Genomic DNA, 19,968 nt, shown 5'->3' with positions numbered 1-19,968 from the left:
GGCTTAGACAAGAACTGAGGTAGAACTCAAACAGGTAGGTTTATCTGCAGATATGGCAGGAACACAATGCATAAATTGTTAAGTGATGATACTGGAGATTGTTGGCAGATGAGATAGATTTGAATTGTTAACTTTGAGTCTTTGGCTTACAGAACTGTTGGAGCACACACACGTGAGGGAACAACTTTGATACGAGGGATGACTGGAAGACAACTTGGATGATGTGATGACTGGAAAATGACTTGGATGACTGGAGATCGACTTGGATGAGTTAATAGCAGGAACATTAGCAGGGTAAGCAGTCTGTAGCATCAGACGAGGTCAGACAATAACTGAGGGAGTGTGTGTGCTCTATATAGTGCTGGTGTTGAGTGCTAGATGAGTTCCAGGTGTGCGTGGTTTGGTGCATAAACTTGCACTGGTTGCCAATTGCCACTCACATCAAATTCAAGGCACTGATGTTTACCTACAGAACAACCACTGGCTCTGCACCTTTACACCTAAACTCACTACTTCAGACCTATGTGCCCTCCAGAAGATTGAGTTCTGCAAGTGAACGACAACTTGTGCCACCCCAAAGAGGCACAAAATCACTTTCACAGACCTTTACCTGAACTGTTAACCTGCTGGTGGAATGACCTGCCTAACTCAACCCATTTTCAAGAAACAGCTGAAGACACATTTTTTTCATCAACACTTGAACTATTAATACTAACACTATTCTATATATCTATTAAAAAAACACCTTGCTATGTGTACTGTGCTAGACTAACTGGGACTAGTCACAGCACTTGCATATTGTTGCCATATTGTTGGATTTATTGCTTCTGTTGCTCTACTCATTTGTAAGTTAGGGTTAGGGTTAGAGGATAAAAGTGTCTGTTAAATGTTAAAATGTAAATGTAAATGAGTGAGGACAACGGTAGAGCCAGAGGGAAAGAAGAGCCCGGTGGAGCCGAAGGGGTAGAAGTAGTGTTGTCACGGTACCAAAATTCCAGTAGTCGGTACCGATACCAAAACATTTTTACGGTTCTCTGTACCAATTTCGGTACCACAGCAAAATCTGTTGGAACAATTTTACTATTTTATATAGCCTATTTAAAAAACATATTAAATATGGTAATCATACATATAAATATTTGGAGCGTGTGTGTATGTTTGTGTGTGTATATATACCTCAATGAAATAAATTTGGAAATATAAAAAAAAAATCAATAAATGCTCAAACATCCATTTTGTAACAGACATGCGTGTTTATTTTAGCTATTCCATCAGTGAAACGACACACTACAGCCTGTAAAACTATGAAATAAATATCGGTAAATAATGGTAACCTAAATAATAAGAAAGTTAAATATTATTAAAAAAAAAAAACATTCGTTTTTTATTTCCACACAAAGATGCGTCATATTAGCCTACCGCTCTATGCTTTGAGAGGGATGAGGGACACGAGCAGGAAAGAGACCATTTCTCTTTAATAATATCTTCATGTTATCTCCTGATGTTACAAGCAACTGACACTTGTTGTAAAAGGTCGGAAGAGCGAGTTTTATCCTCCGCAGGGGCAAGACATTCAGGCTATGTTTGATTTTGCTCTGCCAGAGAAAGCGAAAGTAAAAATCTCTGGCGTGTGTGAAATGCGCTATATACAAATAAACTTGTCACGCCTTATAAAGTCTAATAACAAGCACAAACTGTGTTAAATAGAAATTGATGCGCAAGCAAAAAGGTTTCTGTCCTGCGGTGTTTTTTCTACTTTACCACAGTAAAGAATGCGAATATATAATAGGCCTAAAAGCGAACGAAAGGAAGAAACGTTTATAATCCCCTGTGTGAGTGAAGATTTGGGAAAAGTAACAGAGATTCCATGTTCAGTGGAATAAGCTAATCGGGTGATCAGATCGTGATTCGCAAAACAGAATACAAAGCTTAAATTTATGGACTCTCGTACCTCTCTCATTCGGCATGAACCAAAATGTTTCCATGGCTGCGATGTCACAATAAATTGCTAACCTATTATTTCTTCTGTAAACAAAGCTTTGTGCTTCACTCGTGTCATATTCAAGTAAATACTGGCATAGCCCTATCAGTGGGTACCGAATATACCCGGATTCTCGGTACTACCGGTACTACAGAAATGCTGGTATCGTCACATTTTCAAAATTTCAGTACTGACTTGGTACCGAAAAACCGGTACATTTGACACCACTAGGTAGAAGGATGAAGTGTAACCAGAGGACCAGAAGTCTGTGGCACAACCAGGGTGATGACTGACCAAGGTGGAGCTGGAGGGAGAAGGAGCCTGGTGGAGCCTGAGGGAATGACCACAGTGGAGCAGAGGGAGCACTGAGCCAAGGTGGAGTCCAGGGGTCGGAGGCTAGAGGTGTAGCTGAGGCATCTACACACCAATGTGGAGCTGATGACTGGGTAGCCCAAGGCAGATCCAAGTAGCACAGCAGAACCAAGAACCGAGGGGCCGAAGGGAGACAGCGGAGGTGAGGCAGAGGAACTGGCTGTCAGCTGGCAGTGGAGGAGGGAGAGGGAGGCTGGGCAGGACCATCCACGATGAAGGAGATGTGGAGCTGGGCAATGAAGACTAGAAGCTGGACTTGACCAGCAACGACTTGGAACTGGAGAGAGCTAATGGTGACAAAGACAACTTGGGATTGAAAGGGACCAACGGTGGAGATAAGGCTTGAATGTAGGAGGGAATCTAGGAGTTCACATGAGGAGGTGCAGACTTCAGGGGCATGAGGATGAGTGATGATGTCAAATTCCACCAGCACTCTTTCAGGGATGAACATCAATACTGGCTCACACACCTGGTCAGATTGGGCAGGCTTCGGCTCTGGTTCTGCGGTGGGTTCTGGCTTGTGGTTCACGCGTATTGCTGAGATCGGGGTTGATCGATCTGCCCCGAGTTCACAGGTCGGATTTGCTACTTTGAGCGGTGTTCCAGGTGTTATTTCCGAGTAGGAGGTGGGAAAAATACGTACTCTGGATTGTCAGGAACGCAGTGTAAGGGGCCATTCACACAGAGTGCGTCTTTGCGGCTAAAAACGCAAGACGCAGCGCTCAGGAATGGTTTTTAAAAAAGCGCAGCGTAAAACACGAGGGTCTCGAGACGCGCTTTTGAGACTTGATGCAATAACGACAATAACGGAAATAATAGAAATAGGCAAACAGCAGAATTGATAGATATGAGTTTTGACATGGAAAAAAAGAAAATAAGATAATAATGAGCGCCTCCTCCGCCATGTTACCGTCAAATAAAACAGTTGACATGCCAACTTGCTACTGTAAACAGAAGCTCGCAACACTTGCCCCGCCTCCGAGTTCTTCTGATTGGTCCACTGTTTTGGAACTGACATTGATGAGCGGCGCTGCGTGTAAAAGTTGAAACTCTTTTAACTTGACACAGGGTCTTAAAAACGCGGCGCTCATGTGCGAGGCACTGCAAAAGACGCGAGACGCGAGCGTAACGGTCATGCACGTCCGTCAAGGGCGTGTTTACATAGAAAAACAATGGGAAAGTAGCGCATTGGAATAGAAAAACGCGTTCTGTGTGAACGGCCTCTAACACTGCATTGTTTCACACAGCTTACACGTAACCCCAGGTAACCCCGCTTCTGAGTAAAACGTGGGTTAAAAACGGTGTTTAGAACGACAATAACGGGTTAAGCACAGTGTAAAAACACCTATATTGTTGCAGCAGGGCACATGTTTCTGCCTTAAAGGATTAGTTCACTTTTAAATAAACTTTTGCTGATAATTTACTCACCCCCATGTCATCCAAGATGTCCATGTCTTTCTTTCTTCAGTCGAAAAAAAATAAGGTTTTTGATGAAAACATTCCAGGATTATTCTCCTTTAATGGACTTCAATGGACACCAAACAGTTCAAGGTCCAAAATTACAGTTTCACTGCAGCTTCAAAGGGCTTTAAACGATACCAGACGAGGAATAAGGGTCTTATCTAGCGAAACGATTGGTCATTTTCGAAAAAAATACAACTGTATATGCTTTATATAAACAAACGTTCGCCTTCTAAGTGCCTCCGCCAAAACCGCATTTCCGTATTCTACAAAAAGCTTACGCTGTATGTCCTACGCCTTCCCTATTCTACTTACGGAACGAACGCAGCACCAGTTACATTTTTCCCGTAAGTTGAATAGGGAAGGCGTAGGACATACAGCGTAAACTTTTTGGAGAATACGGAAATGCGGTTTTGGCGGAAGCACTTAGAAGGCGAATGTTTGTTTATGTTTGTTTATATAAAGCATATACAGTTGTATTTTTTTCGAAAATGACCGATCGTTTCGCTAGATAAGACCCTTATTCCTCGTCTGGTATTGTTTAAAGCCCTTTGAAGCTGCACTGAAACTGTCATTTGGACCTTGAACCGTTTGGTGTCCATTGAAGTCCATTATATGGAAAAAAATCCTGGAATGTTTTCATCAAAAACCTTCATTTCGACTGAAGAAAGAAAGACATGGACATCTTGGATGACATGGGGGTGAGTAAATTATCAGCAAAAGTTTATTTAAAAGTGAACTAATCCTTTAACATATCCACCTTACTTTGAAACACAGAAGTAAACTGCTTTCTGTGAAAATATGAGACGTTATAGCGAAATAACTAGATGGTAGTAAATGGTAAAACTGTGCAACAAACCAATGTGTTTATAATTAAGAAAATACATTAAAATATGGCAAAAAAAAAAAAAAAAAAATACCAGTTTGCAGTATCAAGCAGCATAAGGAGCTGTTTTGTCCAGCTAAAAATTACTGGATGCGAATGACACTGGAAGCCAGTTTCATTCACCATTCAATGTATAAATAACCGCACCCACTCTTATGTTAAAAATAAGGTGGATACTGTCCATTTGCAAGTTGCTTTAAGGAGAGTACATTCACAAACTGATTAAAGAATAGCAATTTTAATACATAAACATGTAAATAGAGTATACTGTAATTCTTCCAAAAATAAATTTCCCATGTGTGTATGATATTTCTGGCCTGGCTGGAACGATCTGTCGTAGGATATGTTTATGGCAATTTAATCATTTTGTTGAGGTAGAAACTTCGAGAACACAGCAAACATCGCCTTTGCTGATAAAGGTGGGATGAGGTTTGTCTTTTCGTCTGGTTTAGATGTCATTAGCCTCTGTGACGGCTGGTTGTGTTTTTAAGGGTCTGTTTTAATGGCACACCCTGCAGCTTCAGAACACAGTACTGTGAAGAAAGCAGTTGTTTTCAGTCTAAAAAGCCTCATTTAAAACAGGAAAGTCATTTGTCAGGGTCATTTAGAGCCTTCAGAGCCAGAGGCAATAACAGTTTGACTTAAACACTTGCAGAATTTCCCTTCTCTTCAAACGCAGGGCACTCAGTAGGAAATATAGAAACACAATTTACATTCTTTGGATTGCAGTGATTCCAGACAGCACATTCCTGTGGTCTGTTCAGTCTCTGTCCAAATACATCTGTCGTAGATCATGTGACTATAATCTAGAGATCGTAAGAGATTGCACTGCAAAAAATTATGTTCTTCCTCAGTGTTTCTGTCTTGTTTTCCAGAACAAATATCTAAACATTCTTAAATCAAGATGCATTTACTGGAGAAGCAAAATGACTTGTTTTCTGAAGGAAAAAAAAAAAAAAGATAAAAATCAAGTGAATTTGTGACTTGGTATTTTGTAACTTTTCTGACCCCATTGGCAGATATTTGTTCTTGTTTTAGGCACAAACTCACTTCATTTTGATACATTTTTCAGAAAACAAGACCTAATATCTTGAGTAATTTTGCTTCTCAAGTAAATGTATCTTGATGTTTAGATATTTGTGCTGGAAAACAAGACATAAGCTCAAAAGCTCAAACTTACTATACACTTGTGCATTTAGCAGACACTTTTATCCAAAGCGACTTGCATTGCATGTAAGGTATGTGTGTTAGTTTATGTATTCCCTGGGAATTGAACCCACGACCTTGGCATTGCTTGCGTCATGCTCTACTGTTTGAGCTACAGGAACTTACATCTCCGCCATGCTGTCGGGCAGGTTGGCCGGGATCGCCGTCAGTCCTTTCCCTCTGCAGTCCACTATATTATTACTGCAGGTGCAGACGGCCGGACACGAACCCGTGGCCAAACTACACGACTGAACCGCAGCACTCTCAGACTGACCTGCAGAGGGACAGTCATAATGAATAAGAAGTTAGCAGTCGGAAGAACTACTGTAGGTGGTAGCACTTTACAATAAGGTTCCAGCAGTCTAACAATGAAAGAACTAACCATGAAAAATACAATAGAGAATGGAAGACAGATTGGTCACTGAGGGCTTGTCTTACCTGAACAGCTGAATTCATGTTTCTGGACCTCGGCTACATTAAGTCCTCGCAGTGGAGCTGGAGAGCTGCACTGGGTGAACAGACCGATGGTCGGCCGCTCGCGCAACCACTGCGACAACCAGGCAAGATTACAATCACAGTTCAGGTTGTTGGAATGTAAACGGCTAAAGGAGGGAAAATCCAAGCATGAATGTTAGAGAGGCCATATTATGCCCTTGATTGTGTTTTTGGGCTCTACTAGAACAGGTTTTCCTGCTTGAATGTTGATTATTTTCCTCATATTCTCCATTGTTCAGCTCCTCTCTTCCCAGTCTGTCAGTAACGCTCTGTTTAGTTCCTGTCTCTATGAAGCCCCTCCTTCTGAAAAGCACAATGTGCTTGGTGCTCTGATTGGATTGATCAGTAATTCCATCATCTGGTCTTTTTCTGTTAGGTAAAGGAGGATCGTGTGCTGCATATGATGGGACTCATGCTTCAGAATGAACTACAAAAAACTATCCTGTTTTACTGATGCAAACGGTTTCAAAATAATAAACAGGGAACGTAGAACCTGACTGCAGTCACATGGATCTGGCTTTCATTTTCTAAAACCTCTAAAACTTTAATCATGTTCATGACATTCTTCAATGGAAACCTGTAATGTCAGTTTCGAACCATAAATCTGTAACTGAATAACAAAATAAATAAATAAATAAATAAACCAGAACATCATGAAAAAGAAACTCCATGTGGTAAAATGGTTTAGAAATTCCAGAGAAATACCAAAATATACATTTCATAAAAACAGTGTGGGTGTTTATTTCTGGGGTAATTTGCTGTATATGTGTGTGTGAATCAGGAACTGTGGCTTCTGGCAGAGCCGTGTGGCCTGTGCCGTCCCGCCAAAACTGTATGGAATGACACTGTGTGTATGAGTGTGTGCGTGTGTGCGTGTGCATGTGTGTGTGTGTGTGTGTGAGTGTATGAGTGTGTGCGTGTGCATGTATGAGTGTGTGCGTGTGCATGTGCATGTGTGTGTGTGTGAGTGTGTGTGTGTGTGTGTGTGTTACTCACAAGGTCCTGAGCTTGGGCATGTGGTTAAAGCTCGACACTGGAATGCCACTGATGTTGTTGTTGTTCAGCGTTCTGCAAAATATCAAGACAATTAAAGCCTCTAGTGCTCCTCATTTAGGGCTCTCACTAATAGTCCAGTAAAAAGTGGCCGAACACCTCAAATGTAATCTTTTTTTTTTCTTTTCAGTAAAATCAATGTAATCTTTTTTTTTTTCCAATAATATTTTTTATTTAATATTTTGAATTTGAATTTTATGGTACTAAGTAACATTTATGCAATAATTATGATTAATTTGTTTCCACAATTTTTACAATGCAATATACTTATTTAATCCATACTTTTTTTTTTTTTAAATTAACCCCTTCATTGCTTTTTGCTTTTTTCTGCATGATGGCTGATTTGTAGAATGTAACCCCCAAAAATTCTCTGAATATTAAATTTTTCATTCATTTCCCTGGTGGTCATATTTGACAATGTGACTATTTTATTTAGGAACATTTAACCTTTTTGAATTATGTCCACAATTTTAGTGTTTGTGTGTGTTCAAATAGCAAGTGCTTAAATACACAAGAAAGGTAATCAAAGAAACAGAGGACAGGTGTGACACTAATCAGGGACTATGGAAACAAATGGATGACTAGAAGTCAGACAAAACAGACAATGAAAACAATGACTAAAACTAAACACGACAGAGAACAAAACATGACCGTGACATAACTCTTCGTTCCCTGGAAAATAAGTCCTCGCACTGTAAAACAGTTCAAACTGAAGAGGGAGGGAGGAGGCTCTGGAGGAGGACGAGGAGCAGAATGAGGAAGACACAGAGTAGATAATGACTGGGGAGGAGATGAAGGTGGGAGGAGCCAGGGCGGAGACAGGAGGGACCAGAGCAGAGACAGGAGGAGCAGGAGGATGACCCAGAGCCATGATGTGAAGTAGGTCCATGCTGGAGCCTTGGTGGAGAGGCCAGGCGGAACCAGACCACTGACTGAAGTGGAGCCGGTGGAGGTGGAGACAAAGGCAGAGCTGAAGAGCCAGGGTGATGCCGAAGGCCTGGAGGGCCACATTGGCGCTGCAGGTGGGCGTGACCAAGGTGGAGGCATGGGCTTGGCAGACCAAGGTGGAGACGGTGGGAATCAGGACCATGACAGAGGAGCCCAGCGGAGCCAGAGGGGTGGAAGTTCGAGATGAAGCAGCTGACTCAGAAGTACGAATGCGATGGACGACGATGAGCGACGATGGACCAAGGTGGAGCAAGAGGGACGAGGGAGCCCGGCGGAGCCTTAGAAATGGTGTTCCATAGTGGAGCCGAAGGAGCATTGAGCCAAGGTGGAACCGATGTTTCGGAGGGCCGAGGTGGAGTCCGGGGCTTGGAGGGTTGAGGTGGAGCTGTGGGATCCACGAGCCAAGGCAGAGTTGATGACTGGGAAGCCCCTGGAGGATCCGTGCAGCAGAGCGGAACCACTGGACGAGCCGACGGGCTGAAGGGAGACAGCGAAGATGAGGCCGAGGAACTTAGACAGTGAAGGAGGGAGAGGGAGGTTGGGCGGGACAATCTGTCATGTGAGATTTGGAGCTGGGCAATGAAGACCTGGACGACAGTGATGACTTAGACGACTTGGAATTGGATGGGACCAGCAGTGACTGTAGCACAGCAAACACCTCCTCATCCAGTTCATAATATAACAAATCCACCGTAGCCCAGCTCTGTGTCTGTACCTCAGGGGTGGTAGGGTGGGTGGGGGTCCAATCTATCCAATCCATCCCCACAAACTCCACAAATATACCCTAAATGATGGTCGCTGTTGCCGGCTCGCACACCTACACAGACTCTGCGTTGAGCTCAGGCTCAGTGATGAAATCAGCCTCTGGCGATCGCTCTGTTGTCATGATGGGCTTGGGCTCCGATTCAACGGTAGGCTCTGGTATTGACCTCGTTAAGCCCGGTATGGTAGAATGCACACGGCGAGCGGTCGGGGGAGTGAGTAAGGAACGGCAGGTTGAGAAAGTTCCTTGTGTGATCCTCGAGGGAGTGATCCCCCTGCTCCAGCAGGAAGAGGCTAACTGGGGGCATGTCTATAGTTTTTAATTTGCCATAAAAAATCCTTTCTTATGTCTCTCGTTCTGTCAGGGGTTAGCTAATGTTGACAATCCAAAGATGATGCATGATGAACGAATAATTATAATACTTTTAATGAACACAAAGAGAATACTACACATACACAACACAAAGTTAACACAAGACAAAGAACTGAGGAAGACTGAAGGCTTAAATACTCAAGGAAAGTAATTCAAAGGAACAGGGAACAGATGTGACACTAATCAGGGATTATGTTAACAAATGAATGACTAGAACTCAAGTAGAGACTCACTCTTGTTCATGCCATAGATTCTGTTCAGTTTCTGATCAGTCTTCAGGTAATGAGATGCAGTCGGTATGTTTAACTGTGTATGTTTTTATACTCACAAAACTTCAAGCCCACGTAATGCACGGAAAGCGCCGTCCTCGATGCAGCTGATGTGATTCTTGTCTAACTGACTGTTAAAACACAGAGGAAATGATGTTTAGCAAACGCTGGAGTCTGATCTCTTATACGGTGCTGTCGTGTCGTGAGTCTCACAGGTTCTTGATGTCCGTGGCTCCTCTGAAGGCCTTTCGGGGAATTGCCTGGATGAAGTTCTCACTCAAATCTCTGTTAAAAAAAAAAAAAAAAAAAAAAAAAAAAACTAGTATTAACTATATGAGTAAAGTTTGAAAGTTTGAAATAACCTTTAAAACTCTGAATATTTTACTTAAGAATTCAATAAAATGTTGTTAACATATTCTAGCACATTGCTAACATATGTTAACACATTGTTAGCATGTTTTATGAAGTTGCTAACATATTTTACCATGATTTAACATGCAGCAGGCATGTTCCTAGCATGATTTAACACACTGCTAACATTTTTTGAAACATGAATTAGCACATTGCTAGTATGGTTTAAAATTCTAAAATTAATGCAGATAGATAGATATATCTTACTCATTGTTCATTGAACATTTTGTCAGTTAGTGACAATCAATGTTGTAAGTATTCACTGTAGACACTGGAGCTGCATTTCCCTAATGCACTGCATGCCTAAGCAGACCATACAGACTATTGGTGCCAATACAATGGCGTTTTGCAGCTCCAGTGTCTCCAGTGTATATACTTTTTATGTCCAGTATGCAAAAAAATAAATAAATAAATAAATAAATAAATAGCACCTACACTAAAACTCTAAACATACAGATAGTTAACAAAAGCAAATGTGACATAAAATGCTTTTGCTGAAGCAAGCATGGCATTTTAACTTGCTTCTTTGAGCTCTTTTATGGTGACTCGTGTTTCACGGGACTCGTATCAAAAGTGCACTGCTGTACCAGGTGAGCTACTGAGCAAGTTTACTACATCAGAAAAGCCACACAAATGGAGCTGGTTATGTGATGCAAGTGTCAAGGTATTATCTTACAAATCTATTAACATTTTTATTGACACATCACTTAACACTTACTGATACAAAATTATAATTAAACATTATTTGTAGTTTTTCTTTATTGCACAATGCACATTTCTCAATATTATGCCTAAAAAAGTGTGTTAATATCACTATTAATAAAGATTGTGTGATCTTTGTATAATATTAGTCTTTAAATGCAAGATATTTAAAGTGTACCTAAATTACACTCGCAGTAGTTGCACTTTAGCACAATCAAATATACTTCAGTATATCTTTAGTTGGACAAAGTACAAAATTAGTTGATCCAATTAAGCAGACTTTAAGTTTACCAGTTTATATACCAAAAGTACAATTGCAGGGTATTTCTATTAAGCACATAAATATGTAAATGTATTTGTAGTATACTTAGCACAACAAAAAAAAAAAGTTTTTCAAAAACTAGCTAAATAAAATAAGTTTAAATTTTTTATATTTTATTTTATTTCATTTCAAGTAACAAAAATGTTTTTCTTTCGTATAGTTTTTGTTATCTAAGCCTTCTGAGTACATGAGAAAACTGCAGATATTTGCTTCATGAGCAATTGTTCTTTTGAGGAAGATCTTTTCAGTTTGCATGGAAAGAGCCACCTAGCACTATTCTCTTTTTGTGCTACAAGACATGAAGTCGTACGGGTTTGAAACGACAGGAGGGCCAGTAAATGACAACAGAATGTTCATTTTTGTTGAATTATAGTGGAAAGACATAAAACCGCTGTAATGATGATCTACCTGAAAAACAAAAGGTAAATGAAACTGCTGCATATTGTACAAGGCTTATGCATCATGTGCTGAAAAACTGTCAGTGTTCTTTGTTTCAGATGTGAAACAAAGCATACGCAGTGTGAACAAACTGAGAGCATTTTTGAAAATCAAAATGAAGACAGACATGTCATAGCAGGCGACGCAAAAGCAGCTGAAAAGCATCATCCTAAATCCTGTTTTCATGCTCTAAAGTGATCGTCTGCCGAGCACAAAGCTCTCTGGGTAATCTGAGCGGATTACACGCTTGTGTTTAAGAGGCTAATTGCGTATCTCTAAACAGACTAATGAGAGGAAAACACACTGGCAGTTCCTTTCTCTTATAACACTCACTTTCATCCAGCTATTTACTGAGCTTTTACTGCTGCTGATATGAAGAGCAGCACAGATCATTTCCTGACACGACTCCAGTGTTTTTTCTAGCTGTAGATTAAGGGTTGAGAGAGGGTGTGTGTGTGTGTGTGTGTGTGTGTGTGTGTGAGTGCGATTAAAGCAGGCAGAACTAATGAGTGTTTGTTAGAGTGTCTGGCTCTTAACGGATGTGACACACGAGGCCACACAGGTTTCAGCAGTGATCGCTGCACATCCACCAGCCTCGGCTCATTATTCACACACTACCAGTCAAAGTTTGGGGTCAGTGAGACTTTATAATGTTTTTGAAAGAAGTCTCTTCTGCTCACCAAAGCTGCTTTTATTTGAGCAAAAATACAGTATAACAGTGAAATATTATTCCAATGTAAATCAGCTGTTTTCTATGTGAATATATAGTAAAGTGTAATTTATTCCTGTGATCAAAGCTGAATTTTCAGCATCATTACTTCAGTCTTCAGTGTTAGTTATTTATTTAACTGAATCCATGACTGATTTATCTCAAAAAAGGCCGGTTCAAAACTAATGTAATACTCCAAACTTTCAGAATATGACCCAACACTTCGTCTAATAGTATATGCTGTCTGTAATAACACAGAATTAGGAATGTCTCTCTTCATCTCATTATTGCAGACTCTGTCTCTCTCAGGGAATGGTCTGGAAGCCTCCCGAGGAAGTCCAGTAACCACAGAGACAACGCAAATAGCTTTCATTCCCTCCAGATTCAGACCAACAATGAAAGACTGCCTCAGCTTTCTTCATCGTGATTTACTCCCATCGTGCTCGTATGTGAGGTTCAGCACTGCAAGAGCCATTCTGAAGTGTAAAAATAAATATAAACCTTTACAAAAAAAGAATACCCATGAAAAAGAAAACCAGCATTGTGCAAATGACGTGCAAAGTTCAGTCAGGTTGACGTACAATGGGCCAGATGAGTGAACAGAAACAACAACGCCAAAAATACTGTTTTCTGTCCTCGACATACTGAACGACAGCAGAAAAAAACAATCACACAAGACATGAGAGAAATACATCAGACCTCTCAACACATCCATCCTGTGATCATCTCAGATCATACGGGCAGTTCAGGGACATGTCTTTTGATCAAATTATTTTATTATCAATATATAGACAATATCTGTCTGAATACTCGTTTCTGATTGGATGCAAGGTGCACACACACACACACACGCACACACACACACACGTTGGGTTTCCATGTTTTACGGGGACTCTCTCCATAGACATAATGGTTTTTATACTGTACAAACTGTATATTCTCTCCTCTTACACTACCCCTAAACCTAGCCATCACAGAAAACATTCTGCATTTTTACATTTTCATAAAAACATCGTTTAGTATGATTTATAAGCTTGTTTCCTCATGGGGACCAAAAACACACACATAAAGATGGGAGTTTGCACATGCAGAAACATTCAAGAGCAGAGAAACTTGTCAACGCTACCCCGCAACTTATATTAATAAAATAGCTTCTCTACTCACTATTTCTCAGCAACAAAGGGAGTAACTGTTTTATCAATGTTTTTGACGTTTTTGAAACTTGCATCTTCACTAAAGACGCCGTACAGACACAGGCAGTTCACACACGGATCTCTCTCACTCCATAATTAACTCTTTCCCCGCCAGCGTTTTTTGAAAAAACATTTATTTTTATCATTTTCACAAAAATGTCATGGTCCCCAGAATGATTTGTTTTATGAATATCTGAACATGCAATATATCAAAAGAAAGAACAGAGCCTCTGCTTTTAAAAATGTGGGCAAAAATTTTGAACAAAAAGCTGAAAAAATCATGTTTTTTCAAAGACTACAATGTGCATCAGCAATGTTTTTATTGCTTGTTTCTGCTTCTTCTTCACCTGTGTTTTGATCAGGAGATTCTGTACTCGTTCAGAAGATGCGTAATAGCGTCCCCTACCATATAACAGTGAAAACAGGGATTGCCAGAAAATTCTGTTGATGGCAGAGAAAGAGTTCATTCAAATAAATGCTATAATTCATTTATTCAAATAAATTTAATCTTATTGCACTACTTAAAGGGTTAGTTCACCCAAAAATGAAAATTCTGTCATTAATTACTCACCCTCATGTAGTTCGGAGCACGTATCAAACTGCCAGAGTCACGTGAACTATTGAAGTGTCAAAACACTTATGACGTAATGAAGCCTCGTTTACTGAAATCATGCGATTTTGGCGCTCCGAACCACTGATTCAAAACAAACAATTCATAAAGCTTTTAAAATTGCCCATCATTAGATATTGTTGAATAAAGTCGGTATTTTGTTATTTTTGGTGCACAAAAAGTATTCTCGTCGCTTTATAATATTAAAGTTGAACCACTGTAGTCACATGAACTGATTTAAATATGTCTTTAGTAGCTTTCTGGGCATTGAAAAAGGGAGTGTTATTGCTCCCTATGTAGGCCTCACTGAGCCATCGGATTTTATCAAAAATATCTCAATTTGTGTTCTGAAGATGAACGAAGGACTTACGGCTGTGGAACGATATAAGGGTGAGTAATTAATGACAGAAATTTCATTTTTGGGTGAACTAACCCTTTAATCTCTGTGTCTGATTCAAAGCGGACAGAACGCTAAATCTAATTGCCGAAAATAACCCTCATTTTTACTCTTCCAGTTAAATATTGTGCTGCAAACATCAATAACAGCTTTAACTTCTCAATGTTGGCAAATGATCATGGTATAAGCGGGATAATCCACAGCTAGCTGTGCATTATAGCCCTATAAACCAGAACAGCCAAAAATCACAAATAGATTTTTTCCCCAAATCATGCAGCTCTAGTTGAAGGAGCAATGAAACGTTTCTCTGAAAACATCTGAAATACATGTCCCAATTTACCCCAAGGCAAGAGTATATTCATTATTTTAAAAATGCCTCTAAAATGTATACAACCTGAACACTGTGTTTGCCATTTTCCACAATGTAATGTGTTGGAAATGCCCATCTAATTAAAAAACATGGCATGACAAATGGAGCAAATACTGTAAATGCATATTCATGCATACCTCTAAATTATACAAAACACATAATTGATTGTATATAACCCTCACATAATATATAATCAGCACTTTATGACAGCGGACGATTAATTGTACTGTAATGAATTCTGCTCTTTCCAGCCAAAGCGGCGTTGGACTGAACAATGTGAAAATGTGCCGGACAGAGAGAAACGTTCCTCGTTAACGGCAGTGAAGTGTCTTTTGTGTGCCGCTCTATTCAGTGTCAGTCGTGTAAAGGCACCGCATTCATTCATATCTGCTCTTCTCACACATTTTCTCAGGCATTCTTTTCCTTCTGGCTTTTGATGTACAAAATATGAATATTCAAAGCCAGGTTTGTCAGGTAGTTTTATGTTGTTGATTGTGTTTGGTAAATCAGACGAACACACACATCGTCTCCCGACGGCATGAAAATATTCCTATTGAACTCAGCAGTGCAAAAGAATCTGGCACTAAAAGCACGTATGACAGACTCTTGTGTTGATGTGTGTACCTGTGTGTGTGTGTGTGTATGTGGGCTATTATGTGTGTCACTCTCCTGACACACTTTAGGGAACAGAGAGGAGCGCATGAGGACTAAATAAATAAATATAGATAGAAGGCTTCTGTACAAACACACACTCTTTTACACAGACACACACACACAGTGAGCTCGTCTCTTTCTAGGCTTGCAGTGCACCATGGGTAATGAGTCGGGTGGATTGCGGTCAGAGGCCAGTGATTGGCTCTCTTTCGGTTCATAAAGCTTCACAGGTCGTTATCTTTAGATGACAGAGGACACCATCATTTTCAGTGATGTTATCAGCACACACACAACTTACGAAGACCGTTGGGTTTCAGGTAAACTGTGAAACTGATCCTGTGACAGTAATATTGAGGTGTCCTTGTTACAGTGTAATTACGCAATTAAATACATGTTAATTAACTACATGCACTTGCTATAGGGTTAAGATTAGGGTTATAAGTATAGTAAGGACATGTAACAAGGACACTAAAATAAAATGTTACCCAATATTGTCTTATGATAATTGGTGACTGTTGGGTTACCATGTAATAAACATGTAATAGACCAATAATACATTTTAATAATTGAAAATACAGATGATTAAACTGCCGACCCACATATTTTAAAAGGCAAGAGAATATTTCACAAGTCAAACTAACATCAGAAGTGTGAGCATGACGTGTGTGTATTCTCTGTATCAGTGTCAGTGTTTCTGAACTCCCTGAAACGCCTCCATTGTAGTCTTGAGTTTTCTTCACAATATTCCTCATATAAATAATTCATTTGCAGAATAAAGGGGCGGGGCCTGGTTGAGGTAGTTTGTAGTGTGTTGAAACTGGCGGTTATGGTAAGGGACAGGACATTTCCCGAACACCAATCACAACACACTGCTCCAGCTGACCAATCAAAGCATATTCGAGATTTTCACCCTACCGCGGTACTTCTGCCTATGTCACACGTGACCTTTCCAACGTGATTACGTAATGCGTGCATCACAGAGCAGTGCAAGATGAGCATTTGTGGTTAAAAAGTATATAATGTTTTTTTTTTTTTTTTTTTTTAGAAAATGGCCGATGGTTTCTCTAGATAAGACTCTTATTCCTCGTCTGGGATCATGTAGAGCTCTTTGAAGCTGCACTGAAACTGACATTTGGACCTTCAACCCGTTGAACCCCAGTGAAGTCCACTATATGGAGAAAAATCCTGGAATGTTTTCCTCAAAAACCTTCATTTCTTTTCGACTGAAGAAAGACAAACATCTTGGATGACATGGGGGTGAGTGAATTATCAGGAAATTTTAATTCTGAAGTGAACTTTTTAATGGTGTGTAGGCATATGTGTCGAACATAACTCTGTATGTTTCAATTCAAGTCCATTCATAATGTAATACCACATTTTGCATTTTAATGAACAGTACTTTTTATTAACTGTTTATCATATGTCCTAGAAGTAATATTTTTTAAAAATGCCATTTTAACATTATTTTGTCTTTGTTTAAGGTATTATGAGAGTAAGGAATCATGTATCTAATTGAATCGTGACATGACTGTATCGTTACACCCGCTAACGAACAGCACTATTATCTTTCGCTCATGTTGACATACAGCCAAGCAAATAATGTGATGTCGGCCTGAAATACAGCAGCGATTTATTCATGGCCCACAGAAATCTAAAGGTCTCGTCTCTGCGTCTGTTTCTGCGGGTGTAATATAAATGTCCTGAGGCTTTGTGAATCAATGATTCCTCACCGTAGGTGCCGCCAGTCAAATTACTGAGGTGAAGGTTGCTAGGAGACCAAGGTACCCAGCTGGAACTGAGTGTGTGTGTGTGTGTGTGTGTGTGTGTGTGTGTGTGTGTATTCAGGAACAATGGAGCAGGAACAGACAAGAGTCAGTATGTGAGAGTCTCTCATGATCACTTTTTTCAGCAATGTTAATGTTTTCATACTTCCAAACTCCCACAGTATCCTGCAGAAAACCAAACCTCTCTCTTCTCTCAGAAACCTCCTCCTCCTCCTCCCTATATATATATATATATATACACAAACATATAAATACTACAACAAGACACATAATAATTCAATTAAAGAATAAAAATATGACACTATATAAAGACATTTAGTTTTAGTTAACAATAATAACTCTATATATATATATTATATATATATATATATATATATATATATATATATATATATATATATATATATATATATATATATATATATATATGTCAGAGTTATTATTGTTAACTAAAACTAAAACTAATAAAGACATTTCTTTTAATTGAAATAAAGCTGAAATAAAATAAAATATAAATATTATTTGAAAAACGTAAATTAGAAATGTTGCCTTGGCAATAAATTGAAATAAGTTTAAGTTCAAGCATTAAAATTATTATGCTTTAAAATTACATAAACTGGAAATAAAAAAAAAAAACCCTAAAACTAAAATAATAATTAAACCTAAATATTTAACAATATTAAAAAAAACTAATAAAATGACAAAAGCACATATTAAAATTAATAAAAAATAAAAGTAAAATTAACATGAAAACTAAAAATATAAAAATAAAAGCTATTAATAATATTAATAAAACTATATATATATTTCTCAGGGTTATTATTGTTAACTAAAATTGAAACAAAAATAAATTAAACCTATATAGCAATATAAAAAAAAATGACAAAACCACATAATTAAATGACTAAAAATTAAATTAAAATTAAAACTACGATTATGTAAAATTTGTGCTCTATAAATAAAATTTGACTTGACTATATATATATATATATATATATATATATTGAGATCTTTAGAACGGCAGATATGCGAAAGGACTTACGATTTGCAAGAGGATCAAAATTTAACAACAAAAATGAATGTATTTCAGTCCCAGTTCGCATCTGTGTCTGTAAAGATGAAGTCACGGACCGAGACGAGGAAGATTTCTGCGAAAACAAGAGTCTCTTTTTCAGTCTCTCTTTTAACATGAAATATTACTGAAGAGATCAAGTCATTTCAACCATCGAAGCGAAGAAAATAATCACAATCCGTGACATTTCTCCTTATATAGAGCCTTTTTTGGCATAAAGGGTTCTTTAAAATTGAGCCAAGAACCCCAGAGTCCTGTATAGAACCACACTGAGTTCAGAAACATTTCTGTTACATTATAGAAATGGATTTGAAAGCGAAGACCAGCGTCAGCAGAGACAGCAGCAATCACAGCTCATGTCTGCAGGGCTTCAGCTCACAACACAATCAATACAATCCAATCTCACTGAGCCCCTGCCAGCGGGGATGGGCGTCGGGTTATCTTTGTTTCTTCTGAGGCATTTACAACCTTCCCTCTTTGGGAAGCCATGCTGGTGTGTGAATAGGCAGCAAGAGCTCTCAATAAAGCGTGGACATCATCTGCGCCCCCCGCCGTCCACCACACTGACCTCTGCACCTCAGGACTTCCTCAGGCAAACACGGCTCCAGGGGGGCCCGGCCGGACCAATCCATCTTCAGCCCCTGACAGCGATGGGAACGGCATTTAGACCCCAGGCCAAGGGTGACAGACTAAATAAAGAGGGGCGGTTTGATCAGGGTTACGTGTCTGCTGCACAATGGCAGCGCTGCTCCTGGGTTGGACATTTCTTCACAGGAGTTATGTGAAAACTGCTGTGTAAATGTGTCATGGGTACAGCCCACCTTCCCAAGAGTACAACCACTGGATGATAGAGTCTTTGCTCATCTGCAATACTAAAACATTCCCTGTCAGTTACAATGACATTTAGACAACACAGCCGCATTGGAAAAACAAGCCTCTACCTACATCTTTGCAAAACTCCAAAAAGGTAGAGGTAGTAAAACACCAACAATTTTCATTACTTCTCATGCAAACTGTGATTACAGGGGAAATTATTGATTAAAGTCCCCCTGTGGTGAAAATCAAGTTTTAAATGTTGTTTATATGTCTATGTGTTGTTTTTAAGGGGTGGTTGATTATGATTTGACTTTTTTAACTTTAGTTAGTGTGTAATGTTGCTGTTTGAGCATAAACAACATCTGCAAAGTTACGACACTCAAAGTTCAATGCAAAGGGAGATATTTTCTTTTACAGAAATCACTGTTTAAGGACTACAACAAACGGCTGGTAGGGACTACAACGAGCTTCTTCCTGGGTTGGTGACATCACTAACCCTAAAATTTACATAAACCCCACCCCTAAGAACACACAACAAAGTCCATGTTGGGCTGCTTTAGAGAAGAGGAAGAGTTGTTGTAGTAGAGTGTTGTTGTCATGCCGTCATTTTACGCCGGACTGCTTCACAAACGAGGGTCAATTCAATGCTGGATTTGCACAAAAGATTAACATGATGGCACATGC

The 19,968-nt window shown here is 39.4% G+C and overlaps 1 protein-coding gene across 1 annotated transcript in view; it reads right to left on the bottom strand.

Annotated features, from left to right (window-relative positions):
* Positions 1-19,968, bottom strand: part of slit1a (slit homolog 1a (Drosophila)) — an 80,361-nt gene that overhangs the window by 32,184 nt on the left and 28,209 nt on the right. The window contains exons 5-9 of the mRNA XM_051917344.1: positions 10,020-10,091; positions 9,866-9,937; positions 7,398-7,469; positions 6,345-6,508; positions 6,033-6,180 (exon numbers count right to left, since the gene is read on the bottom strand). Coding sequence (XP_051773304.1) covers positions 6,033-6,180; positions 6,345-6,508; positions 7,398-7,469; positions 9,866-9,937; positions 10,020-10,091 — 528 coding nt within the window. The remainder of the gene's footprint in view (positions 1-6,032; positions 6,181-6,344; positions 6,509-7,397; positions 7,470-9,865; positions 9,938-10,019; positions 10,092-19,968) is intronic.

The sequence above is a fragment of the Ctenopharyngodon idella genome, chromosome 13 (genome assembly GCF_019924925.1).
Source record: "Ctenopharyngodon idella isolate HZGC_01 chromosome 13, HZGC01, whole genome shotgun sequence".
Classification (NCBI taxonomy): domain Eukaryota; kingdom Metazoa; phylum Chordata; class Actinopteri; order Cypriniformes; family Xenocyprididae; genus Ctenopharyngodon; species Ctenopharyngodon idella.
This window is presented reverse-complemented; position numbering and strand designations above follow the sequence as displayed.